At 47.3% G+C, this 11,163-nt stretch overlaps 1 protein-coding gene across 2 annotated transcripts in view; it reads right to left on the bottom strand.

Annotated features, from left to right (window-relative positions):
- The window catches only part of LOC108157462 (octopamine receptor beta-2R), a 45,535-nt gene that overhangs the window by 2,871 nt on the left and 31,501 nt on the right, over positions 1–11,163 (bottom strand). Inside the window, exons 2-6 of one of the 2 annotated variants that reach the window (XM_017289536.2) lie at positions 7,691–9,257; positions 3,459–3,557; positions 945–1,043; positions 474–832; positions 189–366 (exon numbers count right to left, since the gene is read on the bottom strand). In XM_017289536.2, coding sequence (XP_017145025.1) covers positions 189–366; positions 474–832; positions 945–1,043; positions 3,459–3,557; positions 7,691–8,277 — 1,322 coding nt within the window. In that variant the 5' untranslated portion in view covers positions 8,278–9,257. Of the gene's footprint in view, positions 1–188; positions 367–473; positions 833–944; positions 1,044–3,458; positions 3,558–4,627; positions 4,721–7,690; positions 9,258–11,163 lie in introns of those variants that run through there. The other variant, XM_017289537.2, reaches the window with a different exon arrangement.

The raw sequence follows: 11,163 nt of genomic DNA, 5'->3' as shown, positions 1-11,163 counted from the left end.
GCATGAGTGAGCTTAGGGTTTTTGCATAAATGGGATTATGTTTGTGGGGATTGAGTGTGTCGCGGCTGCCAAAAAGCACAGCCTAAACAAAGGCAGACGACGGGTCGTATGAGTAATATTTAATTATGCATGCGTGACATTAGATAAATTATGCCCGCAAATCCCATGTCAGCAGTCCCGACACTCACCACAGGAAGAACGGCAGCCAGCAGAGGATGAAGGTGCCCATGATGATGCCCAGCGTGCGTGCGGCCTTGTGCTCCCGCTTCATTTTGATTAAGTGCTTGTCCTTAGTGGGTGTGTGCTCCTGCTCGACCTCATGCAGTGTCAATGTTTTCGACGAGCCCGAGCCGCTCATTGCCTCACCTGTACCACACAGAGATGGAGAGAGAGAGAGAGATGGATAGAGGGGGGGATGTGCGTTGATAAATGCCCAATCTCATGGAGGTGGAGCTGGTAAGACGAACTCTCACCTGAGGGCTGCATGGATGGGCGGTGCATCAACATGGCATTGCCGTGGCGCATCATCAACTGCTTCTCCTGTCGATTGGCCTCCCGGAAGATGGCCAGGTAGGTGAAAATCATGATGGTGCACGGTATCCAGAACGAAATCGAGCTCGAGATGATGGCATAGTACTTGTTAACCACAAATGCACACTGCTCCGGATTCTCCTTGACGAACACCTTGTGCTCGTCGGTCGTGTACCAGCCAATGAAGATGGGCAGGAACGAGAGCAGGGCCGGCGATATCCACGTGTTCAGCAGCATAATGCCCACCACGCGTTTCGTCATGCTAATCGGATACTTGAGGGGCTTAACAATCGCATAGTATCTGCAAAAAGGCATCAGCAAAAAAGAGAGAGAGAGAGTTGAAGCCACGTTATTACCAGTGCACATGCTGGCTTCTGCCGCTGGCTTCTGCCGATGGCAGCAACTGTAATTACCTATCCACAGATATGCAGCATAAATGCAAAATGCTCGCTGTCGAAAAGTACACGTCGAGACTGTTCCACAAGTCGCACAGGAAGGGGCTGAAGTTCCAGCTGAAAGAGTTCGATTAAGGGAACATAAATATCATCACAATGATTACTCAATAATCCGCAGCATCCCAGAGGCCATACCAGCCCATCCCCCGATTGTATCTGATTATCCAATGCATGATTTGGCAATTTCCCTTCCTTTTGTGGCTTTCTGGCTTTTGCTTTTCGGCTATATAAATACTTTTATGAAGTCATCGCAGGCATCTTCCACCAGGTATTCCAATTGAATTTAAAACCATTTTCACCCAGCGAAAGTTGTGCATCTACGTGGCACCGCACCCGGCCAGACCATGCCCCAAAATGTAGGCTGTGCCTGTTTCCTATCAGCCCAGAGACCAGACTGCGCGTAACCTCGGGGAAGTCCCGCTCTCCTCCACTTCCCTTAGATATGTATCAGCCGGTCTGATTTATGTATTTATCGATTTCATCTTAGCTTCTTCGGTTGCCAGGTGACATTGCCCCTGAACTGAACTGAACTGCCACTGAACTGGCACTGGCACTGGCACACTGTGGAGACTCAAATTAAAAGCTTAAATGCACCGAGAGACCGAAAATAGGCCATGGGGCTTGTGTGGTGGGGCAGGGTGGGGGTGCATGAAAAACTCATTAAAACTTGCGTCGCCCTTGGTTGCCACTCTGGTCGGGTCTCGAGCCTTAACTTGTTCTTGGGCTCGTCGTTTCGCCTCCCAGTTGGCCAGAAGGCAGTGAAATTTATTATCGGGCGCCCCGTTTGGCATCAGTTTCAAAAACTTTTTGACTATTCAGGGGAAACTGTGTGAGCATGCCCCAACCTGGTCGGCTCTCCTCTGTCCTGTTCCGGCCTGGTCCTGGCATGCTCTGGCCTGGTCTGGGCTTTTGGGCGTAGGCGTATTTGGTTCTGCACTCCACTCGGGCTGGCATTCTTTGTTGCATGAGGGCAGGGTATGCTCTGTCATGAATTGACGCTTAAGCCGGGCAGGGCCGTGAAGTGACTGCAGCAATGGCGATGGCGATGGCGACGGCGATGTCTATGACGATGAGGATGGCTGTGGCTGTGGCAGTGGCAGTGGCAACGATGCCGCGGGCAAAGTAGCGTCAATTATGCAACTAGCGACTGTGAAGGTGAAATTGCTAATGAATGCCAAGTGGAGGCGGCACTGCGGCTCTGCGGCTCTGCGGCTGCCTGGGTGCCAGGAAAATGGGCGACAACAACTGCGGCCAATGCCAATTTATATGCAACTCTCGTGGCCAAGTGGCTGCCGCCTGAAGTTTTTGGCCTGGCAGAAAGTGCACACATTATGGATGGCTGGCCCCGCCATCCTCGTCCTCATTCTCATCCTCATCATTATCATCATCGTTACGCCCATCATTGTCGCTGGCAATGACATTGCAAACATTTGCATTGGTCCCTGGGCCCCAAAGTCTGGCTTTAAGCGAGGCCTTTAAATCAGCGCCCATGCATAATTAACTGAACGGAGCCGCCAGCACTTGGCATCGCGTTCGCTTTTCCATGTCCCATACGTGTCCCATATCCCTCGCATATCGCCTGGCATCGCCATAGACAGTCGTAGCCGGACTGGGGACCGTCGCGACGGACGTTTGGCGTGAAGGATGTGACCATGTCACACTCTGACGGTTTTTGTCCCTTAGAATAGCATTTCAAAGTTGTCGGTGCTCCGTGTACTCTCTGTGTGTGTGTGAGGCCTTACATATATGAATGTGTATCGGTGTATATGTTGAAAGGGTATAACAGTAGGCAACGCCTGTTGTATGTTGGAGGCAGCCTCCAGTGAGAGCTTGTAGTATCCCATTTAGTTCCATTTCAGCTAAAGGATATCCCAAAGTCGGCTCTTGCGTCTCCCCCTTTTTTGCTGTGCATCTCACTTGTTAGTTCTTCTTTTTCACATTTTAATTCTTGAACACAAAAGCACGCACATGGCCATAGCGTGGGGCCATAGTGGGAGATGACTTTCTGCATTTGCATTTCCCCACACAACCACACACTCACGCAGGCGGGCACACACGCACACACATAGTAATACACCCCCACATAGCCCACACAGTCCACACAGTCCACATAGCCCACACAGCCCACATAGCCCACACAGCCACATAGATACACACTCTCACACAGACAAAGGCATTCAGAGAAGCATAAATAAACGTTGCTTTCATTTTTCAGGGATTTTTGTGTTTCGGTTGTTTGTTCTGCAACTGCCACGCCCTGTAGCAGCCCTACACCAGGCCCCCATCCTACTGCCTCCGTGGCAGTGACCACCCCATTCAGGGTGCCCCCCCCCCCCCCCCTTGGATGGCTGGCATTTTGTTTGGCGCTGCCTTTAGTGGCAGCTGTAATTTTTGCAACAGTTTTGCTTACGTTTGTTGCACAGCCCCAGCGCTGAGGGTGTGTGTTTTTTGTGTTTCTGCCGCTGTACTTACCGCCCAGTTACTTGCACACTAAAGTTAAATGTCATGGCCATAATAGCGACCATTATATCAGCCATGGCTAAGGAAACTACAAAGTAATTCGTTATAACTCTGCAAAGAGAAGAGAATAAAGAGAGAGAGAGAGAGATGTTAGCAATCAGAGAACAATATCAAACAATACCGATAGAAAGGCGGGGGGACAATCGTGCCCCCGGGCGGGCTAATCAAGATATTGTACGAGTGAGTGCGTGAAGAGCCGTGCCCCAGAGTGGCCGACTATTGGGATGTGGCCGTATCTGAATACAAAAGTACATGTGTATGCGAGTGGGTGAATGGGGGAATGGTATGCGATGGCGGCTTTCTTCTGTGCGAGTTGACAGCTTGGACTGCCAGCTCCTGCCAACAGGGGCCTTTGTGATGCATTCTGGTGCCAGCATGGGGTATAATTGAAAAGCCAGTCAAGAATTGCAAACGATGTCGAACGATTTCCACCAGGGGAACGGAATGGCAGGACAACAGACGGGACAGGCAGGACAGACTGGGAGAGATAGAGAGTGCTGCGGTTGCTCCAGCTTATACCTATTTTGTTATTTAAATTGGGTTTTACTTCGTGTGCAAGCAAGTGCCTCTTGCCAATTAGAGTTTGCTTGCCAGCTCTAAAGGCTCTCTAATCGAGTGCTTGAACCCCTTCTGATTATTCCCCTAAAGGTTGCCCTAAAACCTGAGCCATCTTTGACTTTAATGACAGTTTCCTTATCTCCTCTGTCTAGTCCCTTCTCCTTTAATAATCCGCCTGCAATGCGCCTTTATCCTTCACGTACAACCTGCCCTGGGCTATTTCTTAAATAACTTTCAACGTTTTTGCCGTTAATTGCAACAAATCGACGCCATTTTGCGAATGCTGCGCCATTAGTCAGTCTCGTCCTCCGCCCGGCATTCTTGTTGAACCCGGGCCATAATTTGCCTGGCATTTAAATTTCAGAAAAATAGCTAAAAGAAACAGCACGTTTAAGCAGCTGCCGTTGGCCAAGAGCGGAAACAGTTGCCGAGCATCCTTCAAGTGCGTTAATGAGCCTTCGCCTCCGCCTCCACCTCCACCTCCACCCCAGTCTCAATGTAATGGCAAATGAACGCTACATATTCCCAAGCACACATATATCTAGATATATATACTTGCTCACTCATATAGATAGATACTCTTTGCTGCGGCTCATCTTGGGGCGGGCCAAAAACACAAAAAAAAAAAAACAGAAATTTTATTGTTTGGCATAGAACATTTTAAATTTATGCTGTCATAAAAACCATAAGCTGCCTTAATTGCCAAAGTTGTTGCCGCGCGGTGTGTTGTTGTCGCTCGTTCCCCCTCGTGCCACCGATACAATTCCCTTGTTTTTCCCCGCCCCGCCCCCTGGCCATTGTTGCATGCATTTTGTTTTTGTTCCATTTTCGCTTTGAGCAGCAACATGCTCGCAGTGTTTGTCATTTCTTTCCTTTCTATGTGTTTTTTTGCGAGCGTTTTTTCCACATTCCCCGCCTCACGCTGCGTATGCGTAATATTTGCATACCAGAACAATGGGGAATTTGTGCAGAGCTGCTCGAAGGCTGACCATTTACTCGTAGATGGAGCTGGCTGGCTGCTCTTGGGATTTTTGTGAAACATTTTGCAGAAATTAATTATGGCCCGGATTCAGGGCCTCCAAGGACCCCCACACTCCTTCGGGGGCTCCGCCATTCATTATCACAGCAACATCATCATTATCTTGATCGTCACCATTAGTTGGGGACTGGGACTGACTCTGGGACTGGTACGGGAACGGGAAAGGGGACTAGGCACCTGGGCATCCACTGACACGCAAGTCACTTAAAAAATAAAATGCTTCTCATTAGCAGCAAAAGCAGCAGCGGCAGCAGCGGAAAAAAAAGTAAACTTAAGCGACTTCCAACCTTAATTATGCCTTGCCTCCGCCCTTTTTTCATTATAATTTTGTAGCTTCTTTTTTCTGCCATTTCGCAAAGTTTGTTTGTTTCGCCTTTTGGCTTCATTGCCCCTCGCAAACTTTGGTTAAGAGCATTTAAAGTTTCTTCGTTTGCCGTGCTAAAATTATCCCTGGAACGTTTACTGAAAAGAAGGGCTGCAGGCGGTGTTCCGACTGTAATGTACCCGTTTCTTGTTACTTCAGATGGAATTGCAATTGCAAAAGTATCCGCAAGAATAACCTATATTATTTGCAGTAAAATAATATTTTATTTGTCTTTTAAACACACCCACAGAACGACAGGATAACTCGGTTCGCTTCGCTACGGGGCTACAGTAAAAAATAGCTGGATAGAGGAAACTTTTGATTGCCTCGAAGTTGGGCAGTTGAGGAGGCGATGAGAGGCAGCGGCTTTATGAAGCGCTAAATTGATTCGCCTGCCGGTTATTAAGGCATAACAAAAAATATTAACGAACCAGGGCCAGGCGACGTCCCATCATTTATCACTCGAAAGTTTTTTATGATAATGTGCTTCTCTATAAACGATGGGCGCTCAGCCCCCCCCCCCCCCCCCCCCTCCTCTTCCGCCCCAGCAGTTGACAGCGCCTGTAACGAGGTCGTACCGAGATGTTGGCATGTGTATCTGTGTGCATGCGTATCTGTGTATCTGCGACAGATGTGGAGATAAGCAGTTTTGAATGTGAAGGTTTATCTGTTTATTATTGCGGCCCAGCGACGATCCAGTCGTCAAATCTGGAAAACTGCCACAATAAAAACATTCCGATTTGAGTCTGTGGGGAAATAAATTCCAAACAAATAAAAGTACAAGTTGAAAAGTTTTTCAAAAGTTTCCTATTTATGAATAGAGAAGAATCTTTATTTAATTTCTCGGAATACTCGGGTGAAAAGTAAGCCAAGGCTCTAATTTGAATGGACAAAATTAAGTTAATTAAGAAGTTTTAAGTCTATAAATAGTTTTCATCAACTAGATAAAAGTATAGTGTCTATTTTTGACAAATTTTCAAAGCACATAAAAACTCTAGTGTATTGAAATAGTTAGGAACGGAAGCATTTCAATTATTTTTAATATAAATTTAGTCTTGGAATGTTTAAATTTATAATACGAAATAATAATAGCAATTAATTTGGGCTTCATTTTTCAGTTTGAACTATTTTTCAGATAATATCAATATGAAAGGAATTTGAAAATTGAATACAAATTTGTAATTAATTAAAATTTATTTAATTTCTGCTTAAATTAAAAGAATGCCCCTGAAACAAGCCTAATAATGGAAACATTTAAACAGGAAAATGCGAAATTTTGTTTTATATTGAATTGGGAGGAATTTTAATGATATTTTGAATAGAGAAAAACTCTTCCAAAAACGGTTATCAAATAAATTTGACCTGATTGAATTCGAATAACCTATACCCGAATTGTTTTGTTGATAAATTTGAGTACTTGTGAAATCCATACCTTGATTTAATTGAAAGTATTTTGTCCGAAATAAATCATGAACAAAGCTTCCAATTAAGAACCCCTAATATGCAAATTGGCTGATTAAAAAAGTCATAAAAGCTAATTTGTCATTAAAATAATGCATTTCGGACCTTTTGTTGTTGCAGAAAGGAGATTGGCGGAAAAAGGGGCACTTGAGTGGAGAAATGGGGCCAGCGCCATGCCGGAACGCGGGATAGAAGAAAACTGTGACGCTCAATTATGAGCTAAATAAATAAGGGACAAAGAATCTGCATAAAACACGGACGAAGCAATGAGCACAAAACGAGAGGCAGCCAGCGGACATGGGGCATGCCCCAGCCTCAGCTTCAGCTCTGGAGAGGCATGCGGACGTGCATGAATTTTATGCAAAGTCGACGAAAATCGCGCAAAGAAAGCGAAACGCTCTGTAATTTTTTAAAGTGTTACGAACAGAAGAGAACAGTACAGTGCGGATGCGGGTGCGGAGCGGAGCAGTACATGGAGGCAGCTCTGCAAATTGGCAATCAAGACTGGGACCCCGCGACCAGGGAGTCCGCGCTGGAGGGAGCTAGACGGAGCTGGAGGGAGCTGGAGCTGTTTTATGCAAATTACGAATGAATTACACGGAGAGGGAGCAGCTCTAATTGCTTTTTCACAGATAATTAGAACGCGTGGGCCATGTTGCTTGCTTGCTGAGGCTGCAAAGGGTTGATGGGGGGCAGGAGGAGGGTGGTGCTGTGGTATAGGGTTATGGCTAGGTGGGACTAGGAAACATTACGTATACGCACCTTAATTTTCTAACACGCATCACAGAAATAATAACAAGCAGATTGCCGCAAATGGCCGCTATGATGATCAGCAGCATGACGAATGCCTTGAACAGCCAGAAGACGCTGTCGAGCCAGTCCTCGTCCTCGGCCAAAGTGGCCAGGGAGGAGCCGGCGTCCAGCAGGCCGCTGGTTTCGTTGAAGAGCGTGGCCGCCAGATGTGTGGCATTCAGCACGTGCTGTGCAGGCGGGACTGTGGGCGTGGAGGTGCCCTGCAGTGGCAGTGCAACGGGCTCGGCGTCGGCGGCCGGCCCGGACAGGGCGCTCGTGGTGTGCAGCAGGGCCGCGGTGGTCAGCACCGTAGCCGTCACCCTGGCCAGACTGCTCCAGACTGGGCTGTTGCCCTGGGGAGTCGCTGTGCCTCGCTGCGGCTGTGACTGTGGCTGTGTCTGGGGCTGCGGCTGTTGCTCCTCCGGCGCTGGCTGGCCGCCACAGCAGCAGCGTCTCTTGCGTATCCTTGTGGCACTGGTGCGATGCCTTTGCCGCGGCATGTTGACGGAGGCCTCTGCCGCCGTCGGCAGCTGGCCAAGATCGGGGCACAACAACATGAGTCGGGATCTGGGTTGGGAGTCTGCAGAGTCTGACTTTTCTTGGGGCTTATTGGTTTTCTTTTCGTTTCGTTTCTTTGGTTGGTTAAGTGGCCACAACTTGTAACTTGGTTTCTCAGACACTTTGTTTTCTTTTTCGGGGTTTGCTTAACTTTTTAGCACTCGGGACTTGGCCTGCGGCTCAGGGGTCGGACTCTTGCGCGTTTCGCGTCCCACGTTAATTCGCTGGGCAGGCAACACCTACGCGAACACCTGCAGAATCACCGACAACGAAAACAGGGAGAGGGACCGGGAGAGCGACCGCCATTTGAAATTCACGACACGCGTAGCGCCGGCGACGTTGAAACCAAAACTGAAACGGCCACCGCAACGGAAATTGATTCGCGAAAGTGGCCCGGACCCAGACCCGGACCCGGACAGTGTTGGCCACGACAACGTCGTCGCAGTCGCAGTCGTCGGTGTCGCGCCGCCGACGTCAACGTCCAACGTGGCTGTCCTTGCCAGCCACAGCCAAAGCCAAAGCCACCCACTCACTTGATGGCCTCGTTGTCGCGGCTGCTGCTGCTTTTGGCCGCTGCTGCTGCTGCTGCTGCTGCTGATGGAGGCTGGCTGGATTGGATTGGATTGGATTGGGCCTGGCTATTTACTGTGCGGCTTCTGTTTTTGTATTTGTAGTTCCTGCCGCTGCTGCTGCTCGTTGATTGGGTTTTTTTCTAGCTCCAAGCGGCTGCTTTTTAATTTTGTTCATTTTTTGCTGCGGCGGCTGCTGCGGGGGCCGCCCTGCTCGGTTCTTGTTCTTGCCGCCTCTGCTGCTGCTTCTGCTGCTGTTGGTGCCACCGAAAATTCGTTGATTTCTTTTGGTTTTATTTTTAACATTTCTTTGGCTTCAAAATTATTTTTAGTTTTGCCTCAGCCAAGTGCTTCCTTTACTCTGCTTCCACTAATTCAAATATTGTTATTCGATGTTGTGTTTTCTGGAACTGTGCCACAAAAAAAAAACATTAGTTCGATTTACGTACACTTCTGGTAGACGCAGCCCCGATTCTAATCACTTTTGCATACTAAGTATCCGATGCTTCTGGCCGTTGTATCGATTCGAGTCAATATTTGTTTATTTACTGACGCAGAAGTTGAGTTCTTGATTTTCGATTATGATTTTGATGTGGATGTGGATGTTGTGCGTGTTCTGTGGCGATTTTATGCGGAACTGGCAGGGTTTCTGACTGAGGTTCTGTGTCTAGGCCAAGCAGGGTTCTCCTCTTCTGGCATTGATTTGATTGAAAAACTGCAGAAAATACAACCTTTTAATTTTCCAAAAATTATGAGGGCAGCCCACCCTGCGTTTGTCTAAGAACAGGGTGTTTTTGTGGGACTTTTCTTTGAAATACATAAAGCAGTATAGGCCTCAGGCCAAGGCCTAAGGCAAGACCGTAGACGGAATTCCAATCAATTTTTAATGTACAAACTCGAGGGGAAAGCTGAAACTTTGTCTGCACAAGGCTACTCCTGGCACCCATCGAGCCTCCGGTCTAGTCGAGCACTTATCCGAGCTCCCACCCCACTCGAAATGGCACACCCTGTAGGAACCTAATGATTTATATGACAACAGCTGGTCGCAAGAATGTCACTCGCTTCAAATGCCTTTTAGCATACAGCCGCCATATCTGCTGTATCTATATTTCTATATCCACATACATACATATATATTTCTGCCCCTGCCCCTGCCCCTGCCACGAGCCTCATGTCGACGACTTAGTAGGGGGAAAATGTCCTAATGCCACTTTTTTGTAGTCTCTCGGACCCCGCGGACGGTGGTGGGATGTCTTGGATATATGCAGAAATCTATATATACAATATATATATAGAGAGTATACAGAAATGGCTATGCTTATATGCTAGTCTATAGTCTATATATTTATTCATTTCGATGTATATTTTTTCCCGAATATTTATTTCCTGATGATGATGTTTTATTTTCATGTTCGCACACGCTTTCAGCGCTCGCATTTTGGCTGACTTTTTGATGTTGTTGTTTTCAGTGGTTTTTGTATTTTTTGTTAATATTCATAATTGTTGTTGCTGTTGTTGCTGCTGTTGTCGTACAACAAATTAGTCACTCGAGTTTTGGCGGCCACGAGCTCTAAATTTTACTCGCGTCGGCGGGGGGCTCCAACTTTTTTTTATACACTTATACAACGACAAATTTGTGCCTTTCGGTCTCGGGGTCTTAAGTTTCTCACACTGCACGAGTAAGCGAATAGATTGTTAATTAAAAGGGGGGAAAGTGTCCGCACGTTTGAGCGAAAGCATATGGCAAAGGGTTGACGAGGCTTCCACGCCCTGGCGCCTGTCCAAGTTGAGCCCCTGCAAAGAAATCAGAGAGAGAGAAAAATACTATGAATACGAAGACAAAAAATTATTTAAGCATGCATAAATATTAGCGAGAGTTGGGCCATTTTTTTGCATAATATTTATCTTATAAATAAAATACGGCGACTTTTTTTTTGTTGTTTCTTGAATGTTCCCGCTCATCAAAGGGGGGCGTGTGTTGCCATCCTTATTTATTTCATTTTAAGTTTAATTTTAAAACTTATATTTTGCACCGTGCCAGAAGCAACACTCTGAATCTTCGGCCCGAAGTCGTGTGGGTGTATAATTAATTTTGTGGCAAAACGAATTTCTTTCAATTTCATGTATAAATAGATGGGAATCCAAGTTTATTAATGGGTGCTCAAGTACTCGAGCAGGGGGACGGGGACATCGGCGGGGCAGGGCTGAGACCATGCCCATAGAGAATTCGTCACCGGGTCATGGGAGGCGGAATCGCAGAAGGTTAGCGGATGAGCGACAAGCGATGACAGTCGCTCGGGAGAGGAAGCAGCATCC

Source organism: Drosophila miranda, chromosome 2 (assembly GCF_003369915.1).
Source record: "Drosophila miranda strain MSH22 chromosome 2, D.miranda_PacBio2.1, whole genome shotgun sequence".
Classification (NCBI taxonomy): domain Eukaryota; kingdom Metazoa; phylum Arthropoda; class Insecta; order Diptera; family Drosophilidae; genus Drosophila; species Drosophila miranda.
The sequence above is the reverse complement of the archived record's forward strand: the minus strand, read 5'-3'. Positions and strand labels throughout refer to the sequence as shown.